This window comes from Pteropus medius, unplaced genomic scaffold (genome assembly GCF_902729225.1).
Source record: "Pteropus medius unplaced genomic scaffold, Ma_sr-lr_union100, whole genome shotgun sequence".
NCBI classification, from domain to species: Eukaryota; Metazoa; Chordata; class Mammalia; order Chiroptera; family Pteropodidae; genus Pteropus; species Pteropus medius.
In genome coordinates this window covers 29,849,709-29,877,264 of record NW_024354875.1, presented here as the reverse complement: position 1 = coordinate 29,877,264, position 27,556 = coordinate 29,849,709, and the positions used below count along the sequence as shown (strand labels likewise).

General features: G+C 35.7%; 1 protein-coding gene across 1 annotated transcript in view; it reads right to left on the bottom strand.

Annotated features, from left to right (window-relative positions):
* The window catches only part of CERS6 (ceramide synthase 6), a 269,630-nt gene that overhangs the window by 108,065 nt on the left and 134,009 nt on the right, over positions 1–27,556 (bottom strand). Inside the window, exon 4 of the mRNA XM_039855700.1 lies at positions 13,134–13,191. Coding sequence (XP_039711634.1) covers positions 13,134–13,191 — 58 coding nt within the window. The remainder of the gene's footprint in view (positions 1–13,133; positions 13,192–27,556) is intronic.

Genomic DNA, 27,556 nt, shown 5'->3' with positions numbered 1-27,556 from the left:
CTGAAGGAACCAGCCCTGCCGGTACCTTGACTTTAGGTCAATGAAACTGATTTTAGACTTCTGATCTCCAGAACTGTAAGAAAAAAAAAAACAGTATTGTTTTAAGCCACCACGTTTGTGGTAATTTGTTACAGCAGCCAAAGAAAACTAATACATGCGAGTATTTAGCCTCTCCAGACACCATGCTATAACACAGTAGCTCTCAAAGTGAGGTCTCTGGACCAGCGTGGTCATCATCATTATTTGGGTACTCACAGGAAATGCAAATTTCAGGCCTCATCTAGAACTACTGAATCAGAGGCTCTGGGGGAAGGCCCAGCCATCTGTGATTTAACAAGCCCTCTAGGTGATTCTGAGGCATGTTGAAGTTTGAGAACCACTCCTGGAACATTTTCTCTTTGAACTTGGTAATAAACAGGATGTCATGCATTTTTAAAAGGATGAAATAACCTAATAGAATATCACTTCTTTGAAATAAATGCTGAGAACTCAACGTGAAAAACAGCAAGGACATTCCAAATATACTGCAACACACACACACACACACACAAAAAGGTCTTAAAATAACAATAGGAGCTATTACCAATCTAAAGTCTATTTTACTGTGCTTAAAAGTTTGAACCAGCAACAATCAAGTGTAAATACATTCACTGCAGTTAATTACCAAATAAAATACTTTTTCAGAGCAGGCAAAATAGGTGTGAAGTTAGTGGAACCAAAAGTTAGTACTTTTTCTCACAATACCAATTTCTCTTTCAGAGGGAGTCTATTCTGTACTTCTATCAAATTCTAGAATTGAGCACATGAGGATAAAACCTCCAATGTTATATTAAGTTTAAATTAAAAGAAACTTCAAATGTGTGTCAGAAGGAACTTATAAAAAGATAAGAATAGTATTTCAACATGATACCTAAAAATGGCCACCAGTTTTGCATAATCTTACCACACGATACCTAGTTTTTAGAATTTTTTTTAGAAAGCCAGTTTTCATACTACCAACACGTACTGAATGAATGAATATCACGTCTTGGTAAGAGATGATCATAATAATCAACCAGTATTAAAATTTAAACTCTGTTTTTAATTTCTACAGTCTTATCTAAATGGCTACATATGTTACCTAAGTTATCTACAGGACTGTGTTTTTCTTTGTGGTAGTATTTGGTAATCAGAATCTTGCCCATGTTTGTGGACTGCACTCCATGCCTATCAACACTTTCTGCACTACATATAAATCAACTAGAGGAGTCCATTCTCTGAGGTTAAAGGCCTGGTTAACCAGAAAAGGAAAGTGGGAAATTATTTCCCTGCCTAGGAAATAATTTGGCCAAAAGGACCCAAATCAAATCATACCCACGGTAATTGGTTTTAGAAGGCTCTTTTTTCATAATCCGCGTGAAATCGAGATAATTAGCAAAGCACCACTTTATCAATTTCTTTACAGCTTCGACCACTAGTTTAAGAAAAAAACTAAGGTGAGGGTGAGAGGAGATACAATTAGGAACAAAGTGAGATAAGATATTTCTTGATTCATGCTTCTGAGACCAATGTTGCGCACGCACGTGCATGCACACACACACACAGCACTGCAGTCTAATTATTATTACCCATTTGAATTAAATAGCTGATGCCAAGTATAATTTTTCTGCTTATGCTGATCACCATGCACCCTTTTAAGAAACTCTGTGTTATGATATCTTGTCATTTACTATTAGCCTCGTAATAATGGATCTGCTATGGAGAGGAACACACATTCACACAGAAGAAGCTGGCAACTCACAACAGGGCTATTGCTTGGGAGAAAAGACTATGTTTACTTATGCTTTGGTTACTATATGCCCCCTAATATGCAAGTCACTGTAGAGACAATTCATAGAATATTACCTATTAATGCCCTTGAGCAATATGGGCCCGACCCTATTCTGGACAGAAAAGGAAAATGAAACACGAATGGTTATATTTCACTCTGTCATTTTCATCATACCACAAGGACACTATGTACTGTAAAGAAGAGAAGAGAATACCTGATCTTTGAGTTTTGGGACCTGAGAATCGGTTTGATGTTCCCTGAATACACTGTTAACACTGTGGTAAGGGAATCCCTTATAGACATCCTGAAGCCTCCTTCAGTCACTCCCAGCAGTGAGACCCTGCATATCAGTCACTAAGCTTTACTAACTAGACTGTGTTCATGTGTGCACTCACATACACATGTTCTTTTTAGACATAAGACAAAAATCATGGAAACTCCCAACCAACTACTCATAACTAATACTCTAAAAAAAATCTGGTTGGATATACTAATAATAAGATAGGAAGAGCTTGGCCAGAATTTAAATGATCTACCAGTTCAAGAAAAGACAGTAAATTCCTACAACTCAACAGCAAAACAAAACTAAACTAAACTCGCTTTTAAAAAGACCTGAATAGATATTTTTCCAAAGAAAACATCAAATGGCTAACAGGTACATGAAATGTGCTCAATATCATTAATTATCGGGGAAATGCAAATCAAAACTGCAGTGAGATATCATCTCATACGTGTTAGGATGGTTCTTATTTAAAAAAATATAAGTGTCGGTGATGTTGTAGAGAAAAGGGAACCTGTGTGCACTGTTGATGGAAATGTAAATTGGTGCAGCCACTGTGGACAAAAGTATGAAGGTTCCTCAAAAAATTATATGGTTTAGCAGTCCCACTTGTGGGTACATGTCCATAAGAATTGAAATCAGGCTCTCAAAGAGGTATCTGCACATCCATGCTCATCGCGGCATTATTCACAACAGCAAAGTAAATAGCATAGAGGGAACAATTTAAATATCAAGAGATAAATGGATAAAGAAAATGTGGTATATGCATACCACGTGTAATGGATATTATTCAGCCTTTACGATAGTCGTTTGTTACAATATGAATGTACCTGAGGACATCATGCTAAGTGAAGTAAGGCAGACACAGAAGAACAAATGCTACATGATTCCACTTCTATCAGGAATTTAAAACAGTCGAACTCACAGAAGCAGAAGTACAATGGTGGTTACCAGGGGCTGTGGGGGGAGGAGGAACTGGGGAGATGTACATAGTTTTACTCATGCTAAATGAATAAGTCTTAGTGATCTACTGTACAGCATAGTGCATATAGTTAACAATACTGTATTGTGTACTTACAATCTGAGGAGGGTAGATTTCATTTTTATCAAAGAAAAAAAAGGAAAGGAGGAAACTTCTAGAGGTGGTGGATAAGTTCAGGGCATTGTATATGGTGATGGTTTCATGGGTATACACTTATTTTCAAACTCATCAAGATATATACATTAAATATGTACAGCTCTTTTGCATGTCAATCATATTTCAATGAAAATAATTACATAAAATAAAATAATAAATAAATAATCAGCTAAACTGATTAAAATCAGTTTAATTGAAAGAAATGTCTAAAAGGAGATGACACTCCGATAGGTATGATACCTACCTGAAATTTGAAAGTGAAGAAGTGGGGGCAGAGAAGAGTGAAGTGGGACTAGTGGGGAAGACCAGTGGTTTGAGCAATCGTGTTTCTTGCAGAGTTACAATAGTAATGGAGGAATAGTAATGTCAATGTCTGGAAGCAAGGCTGTGTTGGCAAGGATTAAGGATGTAATTTCACAGCAATTCATAGATAGGTGAGGCCAAGAGGGTGGAGTTAACCAAAATGACTCTCCATCCTTAATTCCAAATCCCCATTCATTCACCACTTTGGGTATGTGGAACAAGAAGAGGAGGAAACACACAGAGAGGACCTGGAGGGAAAAGGTAGAGCCATGAGTTAATAATGTAAGAGACTAGATTGGGGTCATGGAGGAGGAAGGATGCTCCTTTCATACAAACACCAGGTATCTTTTCCAGTTGTATTTCTCATTTTCCCTTTCATGTAATCTCAAATACACCTTGTATTTTCCCACTTTATATTCTCCACCTAAGAATGCTTTCACTAACTCTCCATCAACATCAACCCATTCATTAGGGTTCAAACCAAATACTACTTCTAACTACCCCCACCCTCACCTCAAACACACACACAGACAAGACTGAGTCTTCCCTGAAGAGACAGAACACCAATTTCAAAAGTAGAAGTAGAATATCTCATTACTTTTCCCAGAAAACTGTTGTTTTAAAACAAAAAATCATCTGGTTTCATTATTGCTGATGAGGAAAATGTTTTATTATGATGACCACTGTATGTGAAAGTCATTAGCTCTCAGACTTTATTAAAACGAACCTCAATAAAAATAATGCTTTCTTTGTCGAATTTAGAAAAGGATTTTTCTTTAAGTGTCAGATGATGATTCAGCTAATGCAGAGAAAATGTGCTGGTACAGATTTTGATACATGGATCAATATTTCATATCAAATTACTTTACCTCTTCTGAGAGTGACTAGTTTTCTATTCCCATGGGAACAGAGAGGAATACTAATGCAATTCAGTTCTCAGGCTTTGCTTTTGGCCAAAGGAAGCCTGTAGCAGTAGCCTTCTCATAGCATATAAATGAGGAGCAATGTTTTCACAGTCAAGTTCACCTCTAAACTTTTGAGACTTATAAGTCTATGCTTTTAGGGGACTATCTAATAATGTATATGTCATATTTAAATCAGTGTTATTTTAGTAGCCTATAAAATTTTCTTTTTTATTATTTCTAGAGTTTCTATAAAGTTGATATTTTATGAAGTGAACTAAAGATAAGATTCATGGTTTGATCAAGCATCAAATCCACAAACTCCTGTATAAGTAAAGACATAGAGCAAGTATCACTCAGTAAGGCAGTGATACTTGCTCTGTGTAAGGTTCCCATACTTGGGAACCAACACAAGTACCTTCTCTTCCCATAAAAATCTATTTCAGCTTTATAAAACTCCTGCAAGACCTGGAGAAAGCTGTTGAGGTAAATGTCATTCTCTCCAGACAAAGCCTGAACACAAAGCAAAAATAACCTGGGTAAAAGGCTTCCCAATGCTCTTTAGAGAAAAATTTTACACAACCAAAATTAAACTATTACATCTCATTAAATAAAAAGCTATAAGCTATAGCCTCTGTGTGGATGAAATGGTTTCATTTGACCAATTTTTAATCTATTCCAAGCAGTGAATAATTCCCAGAACAGTAGAAAATATTCTACTAAAACACATTCCCAGAACAGTAGAAAATATTGAATTGTCCCAACCAGCTTCTTATTGTGAAGAGTATATTAAATGGTCTGCCAGTCACACTGTAGAAAGTAAATATGTATCATAAAAGGAGAGAAAAAATTGTGTTGCATAATTACATTGGTTTGTGTAAAAAAGGAACATCTATACTAAGTCTGAAAATTAGCAGACAGTTTCTGATGAGATCCAAAAATGTTAAGAATGCAGCAAGCCACAGATTCTTGGCTCTGCCAATGTGACTTCATTTGGAAGTAGATAAATAATCAAGTATGCTGTTTAATTTGGGCCTTTTGAATATCATCACTAAGTTTAACTCTGTCATCTTAATATACAGTTATATGAGTCAGCCTTTGTGTTTTCTTGTGAATTGGTCAATCCTGATCAGCCCAGTAGGTCTACTGAGACAGTGAGTGCTCAGCATCATATAGCTGTTATGATTATGATTATGATGACAATCAGTGATTCAAAATTTCATCCTGGCTATGCACTAAGCCAACTGTGTTTCCAGGTCATCTCCAAGAATAATGGGACTTTCATTGTGAGAAAAGTTGTTTAAAGTGATATATAGAATGAGAAATTTTAAGTTATTATCTAATACAGGCCATGTAAATCTGCTATGGAAATACAGTTTCTATCTTAACAGAGTCTTACCAGAAAGTAAAAAAGTTCTTTAAAAAGTCTACGCAAGGGCTATTCCAGGTCATTCTGGGTAACACAATCATGTAAAGGGAAGCCCTGAGAGGAAATTCAGGATCTAGAGTAGCAAGAATTAGGCGAACATGAATAGTAGGATTTTTTTGACGAAACTTCTGCATCTCTTTGCCATTAAATTAAATTCAACTTTTTTTCTCCTTTTTAGAAGTTATGCTGCAAGCTCTTTTATAATCTAAGTATACCTAAATTTATGCACAGTCTTTTGCATTCTAATTCCTACATCTTAGGGTTATTTTTTTTAATAGAAAAAAAAGTAGTAAAGACATTTTGAGAAAATTAACCATCCACAGGTCTGCCTCTCTAAAAAGAATTTTTTATATTTAAATATTACTTTCCATTTATCTATATATGTGATTATCATAGCAAAAAGTACATATGACTTTGTTACTTATATTCATGTAAAGTTCTACTAAACATTCTATTAGAATTATACCTTATATAGTTACTTTAGTTATTTTTAAATAGTTGCATGTTGTTTTATAATTTCGATAACAAAAACTTAAAACAATTCTACTAATATTAGATATTGTTTGAAGCTCTGTTTTGGATTCGCATTTGTGTGCATGTCTATGTGTATATATATATGTATATGTATATATATATATGCACATATATTTTTAAGATGTAATGAATAACTTCACACATGTATATTTTTTTGCTCTGTATAATTCTTTCCTCAGGATAAATTCATAGGAGTTGAACTGCTGAGTCAGTATATGAACATACTTATGGTTATTATTCTAAATAACCATGTTGCTTTCTAAACAGGTTGTATCAGTTTGCCATAATCATCAGCTATTTCAAATTCTTCATTGAATTATGGAGTACGAGTTTAAAAAATGTTATGTTAGTCCACATTACTGATTTTGGAGATGTAGCAATTAAAACTCAGAGAGATTAAGTGACTTGCTTAAGGTGCAAAACTGATTAATGTCCTGGTCTCCTGACTCCTTCTTAAGGGCCCTCACTATCACATCGTCTTTAGTTTTTCACTGGCCTCAAAATGTTCTGAGATAGAATACCAGCTATACGCCAACAGAGAAGGACAAATGACTGATACGAAGGAAATCAGAAAGTATTCAAGGAGGTAGATGTGGGTAAAAGGGAAAAGGGAAGATATAGTAATAAAAAGAAGCACTGAAGGTCAGCTTCCTGAGGCCATTCCAGGTTGTTTCTGTTCCATTTATCTATTTGTAAGCATCAAAGCATGGCCACGACAAGGGATCTTACTTGACTAAGAGGCAGCAGTGCAGTATTTAAAAGTTTCATATCAAGGGATTGTAGGAGACAGGCATTCTAAACGTCAAACCTCCTTAAACAAGCAACAAACTCCATGAAATTTCAAAATTTTTATGGCTGGACAAAGTTTATTTTTGATATCCATATAGAAAACAGAATGACAATGCTGTTTCCATTTCATATAGAGTCCAAGTTAACCAATAAGCAAAAGAGAACACCGTGAGGCATGACACTAGGGAAAAGCTTTGTGGCTTTGCTTGTTTAACTTTGAAAAGTACACCAAAAAATAAAATAAAGTAAAATAAAATAAAATAAAATAATAATAATAAATAAAAAGGAAAAAATGGGGGGTGGGGGAAGCATACCAAATGAATAATGGAAGGCTATTCCTTAGTTCAGGTCAGATTCAGACAGCCTAAGAGAATGGGCAGAGTGCTCATTCGGCCAGGATGTTTTTCAACGGTGGCTTTTCACCTGTAGTCACTCATGAAATCAACACAATAGTGGCAACTTACATATTTTTAAAATGTAATAAAATAAATTACAATAAGTTGTCCGAGTACATCACAGAATATAGCACAATGGGAAGGTTGAGCTAGTTATTAAGATACTGCTTCCCAGCTCCAGAGCTGGGACTCTTCAAATGACACTTCAGCTGGTTCTAAGGAGCTGGTGCCTTGCTGAGCTCTGCCTCTAGGAAAGTACTAGAAAGAGGCTGGAAGGCTGCAACAGGAAGATAGGATGTGCTCCTTTCTGTTTTGCTTCCTGTTCTTGTTATCATCCCCCTTCCCCCAGCAATGAATCTTCACCAGCAGTAGCAGTTCATTCCAGTGGTAGCAGCTACTTGCAATCTGCAGCTTTCCTCATTCCCAGAACCAGCCTCATCGTAGTCCCTCAGAGACTCAGCTGGTTAGTGTTCCCTCCTCAGCAGTCTAATTCTTATCTGGCTCCATGGCTCCTCCTTCAAGCTTCTAGGTTCTGATGACTCCAACCTCTTCCTAATAGGCCTCGGTCCTCAGAGAGATAGCTTCTTCCTGCCATTACTATCTCCATGATATTTCAGTGCAATGCTAATCAAAGTGTCATGTACAGACAATGCTGACCCTTGAAACTTTTGCTACTGCTTAACCAGAATGTAAATTAACCACTTGCTAAACACACTGTGTAGTTCAGTTGACTTTTCTTCACAGGTAGACTTTCTCAAAAAAGAAGCAGGGAGTTGATTTATATTCAGGTCAAGCTACTTTTCTCATCACAGATTGGTAGCAAACTGTCAGCAGATCAATTACTTTTGAGTAATACAGTCTTAGTGATTCCCATTTGATTAACGATTCTTTTATATTACAGTCACTCCTAAAACAACTCCTGTGGTTTCTGTTTCCTAATGGGACCCCTTACTGATATAGAAGTTAAGTATAGGTATATTCTGAGTAAATTCTATTTTAATTATATACATGCATGTGTATAAAATGGATTGTAATATAAAATATACCCTACGGTCAAAAAGTTGGAAATACATTAGCTTAACATGCAATTACAAGAAAAAAATATTTACCTAAATTCCAGTTGCACATATATCTATATTGCCTTCCTGCGACACAATTATCTTTTAAGAATAAGTAAATAAATAAAAGAAAAATGTTCTAAGAACTCCATCCAATACAAACTTCCATCTACAAATGAGAAAGAGGTAACAGTAAATGAGAGATAGCTTATTCTATTTTTTAAGGCTTGATATGTGGTTTCATTTTAGGACCTAGAAAAATGTGTTAATTTATATGAGTACATTGTGTAAGTAGGACTTCAGAGCACTTGACATAATTCTGGGTCTTCTTTTCTAAAAGTACTTGTCTCTGCCAATCATATTTATAAGCAAAGAGTCACTTTTGTCCAGCAATTACAGAAACAGACTATTAAGATAGGCTTATCTTTCAACTATTTAAACATTTCCTACTATCCTAGCAATAACTTTACTTAGTTCACTAACATATCTGTAAGGTCAATGCCTTCTAGAGTCTACTTCAATAATCAAAGTTAGTGCTATCAGTAAAGGGAGCTCTAAGCTGGGAAAGCAAACACAATGTATAATGTATGCACCCTGAGCATTATTACATCACTATAAAGGAGGCTCATTCCCTATCTGCAATCGTGAAACTACAGAAAACATTTTGTTGATTTCATATAAATAAACATATGAATACCTCACAGGATGTCTGAAAAATTTGAAAATACAGGGCAAATTATTTTATTACTTGTTATAGAACTATTCATAGGGTGATCGTATAATTTACTACCCAAACTGGGCCATTTGAGTATAAGAGGAAATTAACCCTAAGACAGCTTGTATGGTCACCCAACTCATGTGGGAAGTCAGCCTGTTTATTGCTCCAAAGATACATTTATACATCAACTATAAGAACTATGACATAATGGAGATTAAGTCAATGCATGATAAGTAAAATGGAAAAAAAAAAAGTATGATAGTCCTCTATGCTTCTAAGCATCTTGCATATGAAAACATAATTTCTATGTCACATAGTGTCATATTCCATGATGTATCCTTTGGCTTTGCTCAGAATAGCTGGAATTTTTTTTTTTTTTACATAAAGCACACATGGCAACCATGACAATGTGCCCCTTAGATCTTGGACTGCTGGGAGTGTAAATGACCCAGAGCCCAACTGCTATGCTCTAAAATCCACAGCTACAATTGCATGAAGGCCATGCCGGGTTACTCCCAGTCAAAGACTGACCACAATATGAATCCTAAAGGCAAGCCCATTTCTGGAAGACAAAGGTCTCCTCTGATGGTCAACTGTGACTCCAGGACTCCCCAGTAGCCTTACTGAACTTTCCTTAGAAAGGCACAGCAGTCTTAGGGCTTTATCCAACTTTCTTTCCTTCTTTTCTCTCTCAGGTTCAGAATTACAATGTGGTCTGAAGGCTCTTCCAACCTCCCTCTAACTCCTTTCTCATTTCCCCTAATCAGTTTCTTGCACATTCAATCTCTTCTTGTCTCCTTCTCTGAGGACCCAGACTAAACACAAACGTTTATTGATATAGACTTGGTTTATACATATTTAAAAACTCTTAACTGCCTTATTTCTAAATACGAAAAATATTTTTAAACTGAGGGCACTTAAATCAGTCATATTCACACACTGAAACTCTAGTATACCTCGAAGAAATATGTATACACTTCCTATAGGATTATGCCAATTTAAATTGGAAAAGTTAATAGCATTTAATAAACCTTCATTATTTGGCTTGAATGTATTTCAATACAGCAGAGAAAACTAAAGCTATTCTTATCCTAGAGATTCACACCTCATAGACTCATCTATAAAATAAGATGTTTATATGATATGCATAACTTTTAAATCTAAAATTCTATGGTTTTTAAAAACTATTTATTAATTTATTTGCTTTTATTTTTTTAAGATTCTCTATCCACAATATGGGTGCATGATGTTTTATAATTTGTAAATATCTCTTTTCACTAAATCACAGAATTTCAGGGTAGAATGGGTTTTTAAAGGTGCTTAATCCACCCTAGGTGAGATGTATCAGGTTTATCTGACCTAAAGGCAGAAGAAAATTGGGTGGTGCAAGCTGCCCAGTCATATTTGTAACAGCCCATGTAATAATCCATATTTTTGATATCAGAAGTAAGAAGCACCTGTGGCCTCTCACTCTTAAAATTGGCCCACTATCCTAATATTTTATTTTAAAACATTTAGGGCATTACGAAAATCTGAATTACCTTGTTTTGATTATTTCTGATTCTGCCTCCATAAACATTATTTTTTTCCTTCTCTGATCAGATGGGCAAATATATTGTCCATTGCAAGAAAGTTAATAGAAATATATTTTAAACATCCATTAACGTAAGTATTTAAAGTTCTATGAATAGAAAAACGATGACTATATCAGGTCAAGTCAGCTAACTTAACCAAAGAAGGAAGTCATTTGGAAATCATGCTGAGGTTAGGGCAGGCTGGCGAAGTGGAGAACGTACTAGAATAAGAGACAGCAATGTATGTTTCATTTCGGATTCAGCCTTTAAGAAACTATGTGACCTTTGGAATGCCACCTACCCTCTCAGTGTTTCTGCTTCCTCAGCTGTGAAGTAAGAGGGTTGCACAAGATGGCTTATGAAGTCCTCCACAGCTAGTTCAATCACATGGATTCCATGTGTATTTCTTATCACACATTATGACTAACACTAAACTATATAGCTCATTTAATATGGTCTAAGAAATACTCAAAACTGAGTGCTTCTCAGATAATATTAAAGGAAGAAATCCCAAATACAAATAATTCAACACGAAGAACAACATCTAGTTCTCTTTTCATTTTTTAAGCATTTGTTAAATGAGAGACAATTTGAAAGGAAACTGGTATAGTTTAAGGAAAACCAATTCCCAAGCAAATGTTCTACTGACAGGCCCTTTTATAGTCTTCTACAGAGCCAATGAGGACTGGAGTGTGAAAACTATTCTTGTTTCATTCAGTTAGTTTAGGGACAGATGAAGCAGACCGAAGTGTCAAAGTGTTTCCTGTTCTAACGACAGATGGTCAGGCTTGTTGTATGAGAGCTAAAAGAGACAATATCCTGCAGGTATAGGGGAAAGGGCAAAAAAGTGCTCCTGGCTTACATTATCTATCCTCACTCACCATCAAAGTCCTCCACCAACAGAACCCAACATGAATTCCAAACCTTGCCCTCAGTTAGCAAGTCGACATTCCCATGAAGCACAACTCTCCCGTGTCAGCCAAAATTCTATCCAAAGCTCTCCTAAGGTTGTGAGCATAAAAGCTCTACAGCCATTCTTTCCATCTTTCCCCTAGAGAAAGTAAGTTTGAAAACTAGAACAACAGTAGGGTTCCAAAATAAGTAGTTTCCACCACATTTATTTACCCTAGTTGAGAATTTCTTCATACTTAGACAGCCTACAGAATGGAGTTCATCCTTTTAAATCTATTCACATGGCCTCTAGGGCATATGATCATATTAAATGAAAAATAAGTGTAAGTTACTAAAGGAAAAGACAACAAGTGAAAAAGAATATTTCCTTTAGGAAAACATGATAATGGGAAACAGGCACTTTTTATAATAGAATTTGCCACAGGCAGAAAATATCTTATAACTCAGACTTTAAAAATAAAAATGTATTTGCAATTTTCACATCAATATTTACATAAAAACTGACGAGTAAGGCATGCCACATGGCATAATGACCTATTTTGGAAAAAGTTTTGAACTAAATAAAGATAACATTGCTATAACTCTTTAAAGGTTAATAACAAAATATTTTTAAAAATAATTTCCCATTTTTTGCCAAAAAATCACTATTTTTAATATGTGCGTGACTATGAGAAGATAAGTCTTCATAAGTCTTGAATTTAAGCAGCCTAACTGTTAGTAGTGACATTAAGCATCAGAATATTCAGGAAGAGGACTATAGCAGCCTCAGAGAATTGCTTTCATAGATAAAGGTGCCTCACTGCGCTTATGCAACAGCAAAAACTCAGCATGAGAAAAACGATCTATGAAAGGAATTAAATTTTCCAGCGGCGGTTGGTGCTACCCTGTTAATAACTATAAAGACACTAAAACATAATTTCTATTGATGAAGACTACAATGATAACACACATTACAACTAATTTTTTTAAGTTGTGGGATCTGTGATTTGGAGACTAACGTCTTTCAAAGCCTCATATGGATTTTATGAGGCTCCTAATGCCCACAAGTAATAAACAACCAACTAGAGTGGTCAGAGGACTGAGCAACATCTTTCACTAGAAAAACAAATTATTTCAAGAGCATTTTAGGTATATTATTTCCTATAAAGAATAATCCGCAAAGAAAAATGCACAGACAATTCTTAGGAAGCCTGTTATGATTGTTTAAAATATGACTACTGTCACACATAAAAAATGAGATCTAGGCTTACAGTTACATAAGAATTATATAAAGCAACTTGACAGATCATACCTTTTTCAGGAACCGGACTCCATAGGTAAATACATAAAGGTAAAATGAAAATCTCCACCTGTAGAAGGTTAAAAAAAATTCCATGACATTCAGTTTATATAGTTCACAGCATATTTTGAAATATGTGCATGAAAAAGTCCATTATATTTGCCCCCCCAACTCCTACCCCCACCCTTGCCCCAACCAGGGATTAAATTTAATGAGCAATTTCAGTGCTAGCTGAACACATACACAACACTCATGTGCATGGGTTACTGTAAATTTTTAAATATTAATAATTATATTCACAACTTTCACTTAGTTAATTTACCTATTTGCTTATCTTCTCCTTCCCTATGTGAATTTCCTCTTGTTAATTACTCATGAAGGGATATATTTCAATAATATGGAGGTAAGTAAGATAGTGTTGAATTCTGTCTGATTCAGATATTAACTCGACTTAACTGAGGTTCATATTTGTTTTAAAAATAAAAATCTTAATATTTGTCAATCAGACGTTTGTCTTCATCTTTTAACAAATCTTTATCGACATCTTTGTGGATGTCACTAAAGGAACACATTTGAGATCTAAATCATCAACCTGATACAGGACTGTTAATGACAACTTTATACCATTCCAAACTAGCTGTTAGACTTTCACTTTTTTAAATGAGGAAACAATTTTAAGTTCTTTTTCAATTTTAAATGAATGTTTAAGTCTTTCAAAATATGACTTTATGTATACAGATTTTATATAAATCAGTTAGACAGATACCACAATAATAATCTTAGCATATTACTCAATTCCCAATTTTATTTCTTATATTTTGTGACTGTGAATAGCTGTGCCTTTCAAACCTGGCTAGATTTCACTAAATAGCATTCCTCAGGTTACAGTGTTCATGGTACTGTGGGTGATAAGTTATGGATGACCTCAAAGGAGAAAGTGACTAGTCAACTTCAAGCTAGCAGGAAAACTACTCTTTGTGTTTGCAACTCATGTAAAAATTTCAAATAAGGTGGAAAAAAAGGGGTTATTTTAGGAAATAATTCAAGTTATAGACAAAATTTCCTGGAAGAAATTACAGCTACATTTAGGTGGAGGGAGAGCTGAGACCCTGCAGCAGACATAAGTGTCCCTCAGAGTTGTATTCCTGGGCTGAGTGACTCTTCCAACATTCTGAAATTCAAGTCAGAACTAACATTTCGAGAAGAGCTTAGAACTTCAGGGCTGAAAATCTTTAACTAATAATTCATTAAACCAGAATTCAGGAAGAAACAATAAAAACTGATGGAAGCAGTAATGATTCAACAAAAGCTTCCAAATCATGTAAAAAAAGCAATGATTCTAAAACCTCAAACAAAAACTCTCTTGTAAGTAAAGGCACTTCACTAACTGCAGAATCAAAGTCAAGAACTTAAGTTTAATTCCAATTTATCAGTTTTTGGTGGTTGTGGGTGAGAGTGTCTGTGTGTTTCTTTCTGTTTGGACATACAAAATCTAGATCAGAAGCTAAGACCAGGTATGGCTTCAAGGGCATGTAACTTGTATAGTCGCATAAGGTCCCCTGCTTGATTTAACGGTTTGCTGTCACCATCTTGAAATTCTTAATAATTGTTGAACAAGGGGCCCCATAGTTTATTTTACATTGGGCCCTGCAAATTATGTAGCTTGTTCTGGTTAAGACACATAGATTCTCCAAACTTTGGACAAATCTATTAATATCCCTTGACTTCAGTTCCATCTCTGTAATGGAGGGGCGGGTAGGTTTATATTACACTGTGTTTGATATTATACTGTTTTGATATTATACTGGTGACTCAAGGATTTGACAACACAAGTAATCTCCGCTTCTCTCTAGTCCCTCTCACTATCTGTTATATTAATCCAACCTACTCCATGAATTTGCAGTCACTTTTCTGACCCCTGAAGACAACTGAGTCTGTAACTCCTAGATTTAATAATTTATAACAGCTGTTTCAGCTTTAAGATTCTTTTATTAATAGGCTGTGATCATGCAGTTTTTATGTAAAACAAAAATTTTATGGAAGTCATTGGAATTCCTACAATAACTTATGTATCTACATTTTATTTTATCACTAAAATGACCCAGTTTTCAGAAGACATAGGTTCTATTACAGAAACACAGATGTCTCCATCATTTGAATAACAACTTGTGATGAATATTTACAAGAAAGAATTTCTTTCCATAAAATATCTGCAAGAAGCAAAATTTTCAAGCATTTTGCCATATGCAGAAAGTACTTTTTTTTAATTTTGTGTAGATTCATGTAAGTTACAGGTGTATAGCAGCCAGCCCCTGATAGGGCCTTCCCCAACCTCTCACAAAAACATCTATAAAAAGAGAGATAAATAAAGGTGTATGCAACCACAAAAAGGAAGATATAACCTTCAACGTATTACGAGGATCGGAGAAAAACTTTTACAGCAGAAAGAAGAAGAAAATTAGATTTTTAAAATGTAATCAGAGGCAATGAGAAACAAGGTATGGGTCTTGAAGGAAGTATGAAAATCTTTGTATATTTTCCTTACTCCACTTTCTGCTATCTTGCACAAAAATGCAAAAACCTGTTTCAGTCAGAACCCTAGACAGATCTCCGTCATGAATCATGCTTTTTGAGGCAGCAGGAGAATCCCCCCACCCCATCAATTAGTGACTGCTACTTACAAATGATGTAGTACTTAGCATCCTGTGAGTTTTAGTTGCAGAAATGCAGATTTATGGACAAGATGATATGATGGTGTTGCATTCTGGGGATTGGATTCTTATACAATCAGTAACAGAGTAACAGAGAACAGAGAACAAGGCATTGGAGATAGCTACATTAGACGAAACTCTTTTAATTCACTGAGAATCCACCAGAGCCTATAAACATCAACCTGCTACAAGATCAGAGATCTAAAAAAGAAGTTTTATTGGCAAATAGAGGGCAGAGAGTGAGGCCAAGAGCAACTCATGCATCTTCTCTGTGAGCAGATCTAGATGGATATTTTCAAACTCAAGAATAATGAGAATAACAGCTAAATGTCAACAGAGGGCTACTAAGAAGTACTGAATAAGCATTTAAAGAAAAGAGCATGGTAAAGATTGAAAGAAAGAACCATTCCCTCCCAAAATGACTTCTTAAAGGAATTTAATATAAATTTTAGAAAAGTATTTGGCATTGTTAACATGATACAAGAAGACATGTCCCTTAAAAATAAAAGTAGAAAGTTATAAATCAGTAAAAGACTATTGGGTAAGATAGAAAGAGATTATAGGTGAAATAAAGAAGCTAAAAATGAAGTGACAGACTTATTATCCATACAGTTGAGGAGGGGGTAAATACATACCAAGTAAAGTTAAATCATCGAGGTAGAAGATAAACACGTACATCAAGCCAGAGAAAAGAACCAATGGATGAAAAAAGACCCTAGATCTGGAGGACCAGAAAAAACAAGTCTAATTATAGTTGTTTTTGAGAAAACACAAATGAAGAACTGAAATAGAAGTAATAATCAGAGACACAATTGAAGGAGAAAAACTGCACCGAGAAGAAAGAAATAAATCGTATTCTAAACAATACCCAATTCAAAGCCACACTCTGACAACAATTATGAGTCCCAGGGTTAAAATAAAATTTTAAAAAATTTATCAATATTCAGACATGAAAACAAAACAACACATAAATCAAATGAAAATTAGTCATCATTAAAGGAACAAATGTCCAGTTGATCTTAAATTTCTCCTGTGTATTACTAAATTATAGAAGAAAGAGAAGACTCAATCAAAGAAAGCTATTGCCTGCCAAACTGCCTTTCATTTGTAAGGGAATATGAAAAATAGTCTCCCATATTCAAAGGCTCTGAAAATACATTATTCATTAACCTTTGCTAAAAAATTACTTGAGTCATTCCAATCCTCTGAGATATAAATAAAAATTAAGAATTCAAAAAGTATAATTTTAGAATAAAAAGCCCATGGTTAGCAACATAAATAATTGCTCTAAATTTCAATTAAATGCTGTTGTTCTTAAGGGATAATATAAAATATTTAAAAAGAATAATAAAAAAATGAATCTTCAGATTATATTAATGAAAACAGGGAATGAAGAAGGAAAGCATTAAATTTATTCTCATAGGAAAATTTCTAAAGACACTGTTGTTATAACAAATAATGTTCCTTTAAAAACAAAGATGACTCCTGGTTAAAGATGGCAAATCGAATGCATGAATTTACCTTTGTGCCTTTATGAATGTAACACTACTAAGGCAGAAGAGGGATTTTGTTAAGGTAAGCATAAACTCACAAGGACACAGAAAACAGAAGTGGGACACTCACCCCATTTTGGAGCCAGGGAAGCAGAAGGTGAATGGCAGTCTAGGTAGCAGAAGTAGGAGCTGGATCCTGAGCTGTTGATATAGGATGCTAAGAAGCACCACAGAATCCCCGAAAGACTCCAGATGAGGAACTCACTCTACCGGGTGGGAACTTGTATTGGAAATAGAGGCCTAGGGATTAGCTTGCCCAAGGCCACACTGTTGCTAAGTGCCAAAACCAGGACACAAACCTAACCAATGCAGCACTGAATCTAAAGCCCACTCTCAAATTCCACAGAATTAGAGTGCACTTCCTTTGCCCAGAGAAGTCGATGTGTTCCACTGCATTTGTTTGCATGTGGAAACCTTTTACATCCATCAAACTTGAAAATTAGAATGGAAAGGTAGTATAAAGTATCATCCACTGAATCTAGCTTATTGTTCTTATACAGCAAACTGAAAGGGCTCTTTTTAAAATTCAAGTCTAATAAAATGTGCCATAAATGCAGAGAATCAGATAGTTGGGATCTTGCGCCTTGCTGCCAGGTGCCATCCAAATGGCACAGGGATCCTAATTTCTAAAAGAGGCAGAAGCAGGGGTAAACAACCAGTGTAGCTCCCTGAACTCAACTCAGCACACCATTCTAGAAAGAGCAGGGCAGGCATATGGAGCCATTTTATTCACATTTCTAGTGTGCTTCCTCTGGGCCAGGAGCTATTCTAAGCACTTTACAAAGAGAAAGTCACTTATTGAAACTAACCCAACAAGGTTGGTACTATTGTAATTCATTCCCTCCCTCCCTCCCTCCTCCTCCTCTCTCTCTCTCTCAAGGAAACATGCACAGAGTGGTTTATCAACTTGGTAAAGGTCAGCCAGGACTGGAGACTAGGCAGTTTGGTTCCAGTATTCCAGCTCTTAACCTTTAGGCTATATACACTGCTTCTTCCTGATTTTATACACCTGAAAATTGGTATTTCTAATGGAGGAAACATTGATGGACACCACATAATAATAGTCCCCGTCCTGGTTATTAGAAACTGGCTGCTTGCAAAACTGGAGACAGAGAAGGACTGCTCTGGTGCTTTTTTTGTTGTTGTTTCCTCCACAATACTAGGGCAGTGAAAACAATTTTAAGCTTGTCAGCAAAAGTGCACAGTAATTATCCAGGGGGCCCTTCTCCATCTTACCCACTCATCCTCTCTACCTGCTGAAACACTATCTCTCCTTCAGGATTCATGTCAAATGCTAGTTAGTTACTCCATGAAGCCACCTTTTTTGAATGTTGCAACATTAAAACCACTGTAATTCTCTAGTGATGAGTTCCTTACCTCTTTGTCTCATCTTTGATTACAGCCACAAGCCTCTGACTTGCTTGTGAGTTCCAAGTGGGTAAGACTCAGTCTTATTTATCCTCACATTTCTGATAGCAAACATAATGTTTTATGAGAAATAGCTCCTAAATTGACAACTGAATTTTTACTAAAGGTATGAGTGCTCCTTTCATTTACTTACTTTTAAGTTTATTTTAACCAAAATAGTCTGTCAAATAATTTTATCAATTGTTTTCAGGAACTGTGCAAAACATTAAAAAAGGGAAAAGACAACAAATACATCTAATGCAATTTTTTAAATAATATAAAATTTGGAATCAGAGACTCAACTCTGGAATGGTCTAAATAATAAAAAACACTGTTATTGAGTGCAAAACCAGGACACATTATTAGAGCCCAAAAAAATTAGTAGTGTGTAGTTCCTCTGATTCTGAAATGGAATTTATTAATTTTGAGACAATTCTCATTTTCGCTGTTCCATCATCCAAACAAAGATTAACTCATTTCTTATCAAATAACATGAAGAGTAATAGGGTTTTTATCTTTTCTTTCATAAAATTTATCATTTAATATAAATCATGCCACTAAATCTTGCAAATTATTACAAATGAAGTAAAACTATAAAGTTAGATGAATAAACAGAATATAATTTGAAATAAATTAGTATAGACTTATTACATTGACACTTTAAAATATATGAATCCATCCTTTTACCTCTAAGCACAAAGTGGATGAAATTTCTATTTTTCTACTAAAATCTCAGAGCTGATGACTTTAATAAGATATGAACAAAGCTACAATATAAACATATTATACTCGTATTTTGTTACTTCTCCAGTCAAGTACAACTGGACTTATAAAAACCCTTCAAAGGAGTTTCTGTATCATATCCGACATATTTACTTCCACAAAGTTTTGAAGTGAAGCAACTATAGTTTCAAGCTGGATGGCAAAACTCATCTTTATGAAGTGAACAGTATTTCTACTTACTAGGTTTTCTTTGAGGATCACTGACTTTAAAAAAAAAAAGAAAACAAAACAAAAACAATAACAGCTGGCATTTCTTGAGAACTTACTTTATGCCTGGTACCATCACAAGAATTTTACACCTTGTGAGAACCCTACGGGGCAGATGCTACATCATTCCCATTTTACAAATAAGGAGAGAGGATTTAGGTAGCGTGCCTAAAAACACAGTTAGCAAGTGGTGAATTTGGGATTCAAATCTAGGCAAGCTGATTCCAGAGACCATGCTCCTCACTATTAAATGTTGCCTTTTTTTAACACAAAAATTAAAATAAAACTTAATTTTTTTTATAAGTAACAATACTCTCCAGCTCTTTTCCTCATGATATTACACAAAATCAGTGGAATTACTCTGACAGCTGCCATCTCCATTTCAGCTCCTTTTCTACGCTAAGGAAGGAGGGCCAACACGACTTTCTCTGCTGCCTCTTCTTCCTTTCTATGCATGATGTAAAGCGCACACTCAAAGTGAAATGACTTAGCTAGAATCCCATTTAGAGTTGGTGTCATGAATGTATGCTGTTTATCCTAGTGGGAAAACAGCTCACTGAGGGTAAGGATTTGGCCCTATGGGTGTTGTATAACATTAGTATATTTCTGTGCTCATAAATCAGAGGTATCCATCCCCCGTTTTTTATTTCCTCGAACACAAAATTGTTCTGAACAGTTAGGCAGGGACCCCTGGGAGTCCAGCCACACCCTTTTTCTATAGATGAGGACACTGGCTCCAGAGAATTGTGCAACTTTTCTACATTCTCAGGAAACTTGGTGAAAGAAAACAGGTCCCTCCATTTTTCACACCAGGTCTCCTTCATCTATATCCTGTGGCTTTGTGGTCTTAAAATAAAAAATGGAAATGGATAATTATACCATAAGTTTCAGAAAATACTCAGTAGATATCTGATATACCACTTAGTCTCTGAGGAGGCAGTACAATGCATATTAGTGTATAGACATGCAATTTCACAAATTAAACTAACACCTACATTTTTTACAAAGTCACAGGTTTTGAACTCTGTTTGTTTGTTTGGTTGGTTGCTTAGTAGCTGGATTTTTGGTTTGTAGAACAAAACGAGACCCTTCTCTTGTTCTGCTCATAGTAAGTCTAACAAAACCATCAGGCATCACTGAATCATGCAAATGATACAGACACATACTTTTTTTGTTCCATAGGCTTTTAGCCAAAATGCCTCCCTCCAAAGATTAGTTTTCTTTACTTTTAGGATGCAACATTTTGAAGTGAGGGATAGAAAGACCTGAAGTCTTAGTTAACTAATAGGTTTATCTAAGAAAAAAATTTTAAAGCTATAACATGATTGTTTACAGGTCAGTATTTTTTTCAAGCTGTTACTAGGACACTAACTTTATTACATGAGTACAATAGAGATGTTCATCATCTAGGGAGAAAAGTAAATTAATTCTAGTTTGAAAACATCCCATATATCTTAAAAAATGATATAGAGGTAAAATGAAAAATTCTTTTGGGAACTCTGATAACCAATCTAAATTTCTGGGATAGCTTTCAAACTTTCATTAGATTAGGAGTCCAAAGAATACTCTATCTAGTGAGAGTAAAAGATGTTACTCTTCCCATGGACCAATTATGCAGACTTGAGCTTTAGCCTCAAAGCAAACATTTCCTGAATTATTTCTGCCTCCATCAATAATTAACTCTGTGACTCCAAATAGTTTTCCACATTTGCTGAAGGCTCAGCTGTTTCTCTGTTTGAGAAGCAACAGACTTAACAATGCAAAGTCACTGAGGTTGGAGGTAGGTCAAACCTGTTCACTTTTCATTCTCAGATCACATGCGAACTTAATTTGAGCAGAAACAGCCTTCACTAAATCATTGATTCAAAAAACAGACTAAGCACTTATGTAAAATTTGGTAATATGCAAAACAATGCTATGTATCTCATAAATATATATTAACATACATACATGCACATACACATATAAGTAGCATAACAATAAGGAAGGCAATATAAATCCCAAATTCAGGATAGAGATTACCTCTGGAGGATAAAGGAGACAGAGACAGCATATACAGAGAGCTTCAAGTGCATCTGTAATATTTTAGTCCTTTAAAACAGGATTAGAGCTGAGTGTTGTCTTTGTTATATTGTCATTGTTATTTAAAATTTTTTTATTATAAAAAGATAATGTGAATAAGAATTATGCTCACTCAAGTCATACCTAGAAACCACCTAGAAACCATGAATGATTTTTTTTTTTAATGCCATTGCCCAAGCATCCTTTTCTAAGCATAATTAATTTTACTCTTTTCCTGTCATTATATTCACGCTTTTAAGACTAAATTGCTATTGGAAATGTTTCAGATATTGAATGAGTTTTATACCTAGTTCTAAATCTACTGTGCTCAGTTTCTTAAATTTAACTACTTTGATTTGGATATGGGTTTTTTAAAATGCTTTGTTAATGGGTTCTATTAGCAGTTAAATTATATTCTTCATTGGGATCCAACTTTTTCTCTCCTTGTCTAGCACTCAGCCAGGTAAAATTCAGCATTACTGGTATTTGTTCCTTCTCATCAGTCTATCCAACACCAGTACCAGTCTCCCACAATCTACTCAAAATATATCTGCCAAAAATCAATGTCAAATTACACTTCTTTTAGGTCAGTCAGCCTATAAACTCTCTCTCATTTCTCTGAAAATTCCCTTGAATATAGACTAACCCTATAATTGTGACCTTAAAGTCCATTTATATTCAAGTTTGAATGGCCATGATTTGTGAAAATCAGAAAAAAGTAAAAGAGCATTTTTCAACTAACACTTATCTAGGGTAAAGATAAAAAAAAAAAAAAAGGAATAAAACCAAGATTGCTTCCCTGTTGCCAAAAATAAATTTAGTCAATATGACTTTGGAGTATGCACTTGTAAATGTCACAATTCTTGAGTGTGTGGTTCACACAAAAGCAGTCAAATATTTACTATCATCTAGGTCAAACTAATGTTCTATGTCCTTTGAGCATCAAGTGCTTTCACAATAATTTTTTTTCTTATCTGAAAGCCAACTGAAGACAAAGAGTCATTTGTTCAGCACCGATGCTGCGATTGCATGGGAAAGAAGAAAACAGGAAATCATGCTACTTAAGTTTTCAAAATATACATACTTTTGAGTTTGAGAAAGAAATTAATTTGCCCCTCTCGACTGCCCTGTTTGGTGTCAGTTTTCTGCCACAGGCTCCACTGCACATCTCATAACTGGCCATGAGACTGAGCAGACCTTTCACAGGGATATGGGTGGGGATCTTCACTTATCCCTAAATCCTGCCTACAACTCTAGCATAAAATTTCTTTAGTTTTTCTCATCTGAAAAAGGGAACTAAAATACCTACTTTTCAGGGTTGGAATGAGAAGTGGGAAAAAATAGTTTAAAATACAGAGAGATGGGCAAAAATGAATTCTAGGTTGACTAGACTCATTAATTTAACTTGCCCCGACAGACCAGTCTCGCCATGCAAACATTTAAAATCATGTTGTCACACCTGGGATTTTTTTTTTTAATCTTTTTTCCCTGCCCACCCTCCTCTCATCACATCCCAGTTCCTTCAGACCTTTCACCACTACACTCTCATTCTGGACTTTTCAGTTGTCTATAAAGAATATTTGTGTGAACATGTAAATGTAGAAGTTTATGTCTGTGTATGTATGTATGTATGCATATACACACATATATACGTATGCAGATTTATTTTATACAAATATATCTACGTATGTGTATATAAGTTAAATCTATGAATGTCAAGGATCTTCCAGTTGGAAACAAATATAGGTACATAGGTTTCTGACTCAATATCTACTACTTGAGAGGATGATGTTCTTGCTCCTTCCACTTACAGAGAAAGGGACATAATCAGACTAACAATCTGTCACCACTGAGGTTTTCCCTCTTGAAAAAGTCAGTCAACCTACACTTTTTTTCATAAGAGAATAAGCCATTTTATAAAACTGAATCCAGTTAAAACACACACAATGAAATTCGTGGTGAACTGGTTGAAGTCATGTGTGTAGCACACCGATTGAAAGAATAGCGAGTTGCCCATACACCTGCTATATACTGCAGCACCTCATGCTCATATTTTAAACAGCTAGGAACCCCGTGAGACTGAGCTGTCCACTTCAAAGTAGCATAACGATGTCTCATACCAGCTCGTATTACATATTGACTGTTAAGTCATACTTTGATTCTGCAATAGTTGATAAAACTGGCCATTTTGTTTTGCTTGAATCACTGTTGCTTTGCTCTTTCCCTCTACTGTCCCAGCACAGAGGCCCTTGCTCTTCTCTGATATCAGTGATACCCAGGCTTCTATCCTTAGCCTCCCTCTCACTCTGCAGGCTCCCTGTAGGTGAACTCACCCATCCCCTATATGCTGTGCAGTCTCTGCTTCTAACCAGCTTCATAACTCTGGATACACAATGCCAGACTCTCCATTAACATAGGCACCTCGGACTGAAAATTCAAAACCAAACATTCATTATCTTTCTCCCAGAAATCCACTCTATTTCTGCCTTCCATCTCTGTCAAGGACATTATTATCCACTCAGCTGCCTATCCTTGATTCCTCCTCTTCCTTCAAACCCCGATCTCTCATCAGTTATCAAAATGTCAAGCTCTTCCTTGGAAATACCCCTTTCATTTGTTCCTTTGCTCCTTCCCCTCAGCCTCTGCTCTAGTCCAGCACATCTAGTTTTCATCTTTCTCTTACAAGCTAGGCTAGCCTTCACTGAGCTCCACAAACAGACATTTAAGCCAGGTTGTCAAGTGATTAACTTAATCACAAGAAAGAGTTAAGTCATATATAGTGCAGAATATTTGCTTTGGCATGAATGAGAGTTTCTTTTCCTATAGGCAAATCTACACAAAAGTTCAGAGTACAATCAAGATATTGCCTGCAAAACACAAGACACAGAACAAAAAGAGTTGGTGATCTTAAGATGGCCTGAGGCACTTTTACTAAATAAGTAAGTCTTACCATTCCAGAAGCCAACGCTGCTTTTCCCCAGTGCTTTAACACACTCAGCCAACCTGTAGCTCAGAAGGTCCTCTACAATGGGGAAATTATAACATCTCTGTGCCGCCACCCTTTCCTTAGCTGGGTGAAGCTAATAAATGTTGCCCTAGCCAAGCCTGGAATCACCTCTTTAAGGTGACTTGACAAATCTCATTTCTGATCCATCATATATTGATTCTTTTTTTTTTTTTTAACCTTAAACTTAACCCTAAGTTTGGAAGTAATGAAAACCTAGTTGTCTCCATGTAATGCCTACAAATATCATTTCCCAAGTGTCAGGGCTGCCTTCCATCTCTTGAGTAGCCCATTCACATTTATACCTCAAGAACTCTGCTCATACCTTTCTCTCCTCCTGAGACTTCTTTTCCACTTTATTCAACAACTTATTCTGAAGTCTTCTCTGATCTCCATCTTCCAAGGTAGAACTGTTTGCCCCATAATATGTCATTCTAATATGAAGATAATCTATATTACAGTTATCTTTTAAGTGATCAACAACCAGTGGATTTTTGACTCTGCGTGAAATATCTGTCTTAGATCTACCCAGAACTACCACAAGGAGGCTGGGCTGGAATATTGTATCCACAGTTTCACTCGGTCTATGTGATCTTGGGCACTCCCTGTGCCTCTATCAAGTCATCTACAAAATGAAGATAATAACACCTGCTTCAAAGGGATGGAGTGAGGATTAAATAAAACGACATTTGTACACAGAATAGTATTTCAACACATGGTGAGTGTTCAAGAACTCTTAACTATCATTACTATTTTTATATAGCAGGTATATGACAGGTACCCAATAAATGCTTCCTAAGTTAAGTTTTATGATTAACTGTATAGGTCAGTGCCCATGGCTAGACAGACTACTAAACTACAATATGATTCTAGGACAGATATTTCATATTAGATTTGAAGAAGTTACAAGAGGATGTCTTCATTCTAGTAAAGTGATTAAGCAGTAGATCACGTAAATGAAAGACTCTGTCACTTCTTTATTAAATTTATGTGTCAGGATTTGGCTGACTTCTTATTTTTCCTTTGTTTGCAGTTTAAAAGTTATTTAATATTTAATGTTATAAAACCATTTCAGATCGCTACTACACTAAATCAGCACATTGAATAAGCAGCTTCAAAAATGTTAAGAGTAAAATTTAGTGGAGCTGGGAAGTAAAAAGTACAGCAGTGAATTTCCATGGCAATGTAGGGTTATAAATAAGGTACGATATGTGAAGAAATCAACCACTGAAGACGTACAGATGAACAAAATGAGTTTATTTTTTTTATAGGTTCTTAAACTCCTTTGTATTTAGATATTTTATAACTGCAAAATTAAATATCTAAACTTTAAGGTTATCATCTAAAAGCTTTAAACCCAAAGCCTCTAAACAAGGAGCTGAAAACTTAAAGCCTGTGGGGAAGAAGCAGGTCAGGCAAATGGGAATTGGTCAGGCTTAGCTCTGAGTACTGGGATCAATGGCAACTGGCACTCAGTTGCCAGTTGGCAATGTGATGGGTGCTGGGCGCTGTGGAATTTTCGATACTGCATTGAAATAAGGCCAGTCATATGCGAAGAGGGCAGGCAAACTCAAGTGTTGCCAGGTTTTTCCCATTCTTCAGAGAAAGCTGGCAATCTGATATTTTAGATATTTTATATGAAATCTGGCTTTTTATAAATGCTGACAATTAATTTGATTAAAAATAAAACACCATACAGACCAAACAAAATACTTTGTGTTTGGATTCAACTTGGGGTCTTCCGTTCACAACCTTTGATCTAAGCTTTTTACTTCTGTATGTGGCAGAGATGGGGGGAATGTTTTATTCCTAATCTTACTCTCTAAACTATATGAATAAACCAGAATGTAATTCTCTGTTCTCCTGAGGCACAGAATTCTCATGGGTAAAATTTCACCCTCATTTTCTAATAACCTAATGAACTCTTGCTCAGTTCTTGGAAACTGTCCACCCAACAAAAATGGAGAGAAGTCAAATCAAAGAAATTCTATTTGTAATTATACTAACAGATGGCCATTCATTGAGGAAGATATATTGAGGATTTCTTAAATGCCAAGACATATTACTAGATGCTGGGAAAATACATATAAGTAAGTCATGGTCCCTTCCTCAAGGAGCTGACAATCTACAAAACTGTTTCTTGATGCGCTACTGCAGATCGAAGGAAGCCTTACCTGTTCTAAGCAGTCATTTGCATTCTCTGTTTGCACTCACAGCTAATGACAATATCTGAACAGTAACCTCTTCCTCAAGGTCATCATGCCTGAGGGTCACTGGAGAAAAGTGCCTAGAGAACACAGTCTATATGAGTTAGATATGGAATTCTTGTTAAGATGCAGATAGTGTTACACTCTGTCCCTTCTCTGTGTGAGCTGAAGTGGGGTGTGGTGAAACAGAGTTTCATCAGAGGACCAGGCAGAATTCAAACCTAAGACAATGTTCCTTTGGTTCCTTTGGGCTTCCCCAGTGTCCAAATCCTCTGAAGACTTCTGCTGTAACGTAAAGGCAGGGAGCAATGGACAGGCATCACTGTCTCCAACACAAGGGGAAAGGAACTGTCAATAGAGACTGGAGGTCCCTGCACCATGTTGGTGGAACAGTAGAGGAAGGCCTCATGGGGATGAAAGCTAACGGTGGCAGGGCCCATTCTGATATCTTTCTAAATCTGAAAAGGACTTGGGAATAAAGGATTCTTGACTTAATCAAACA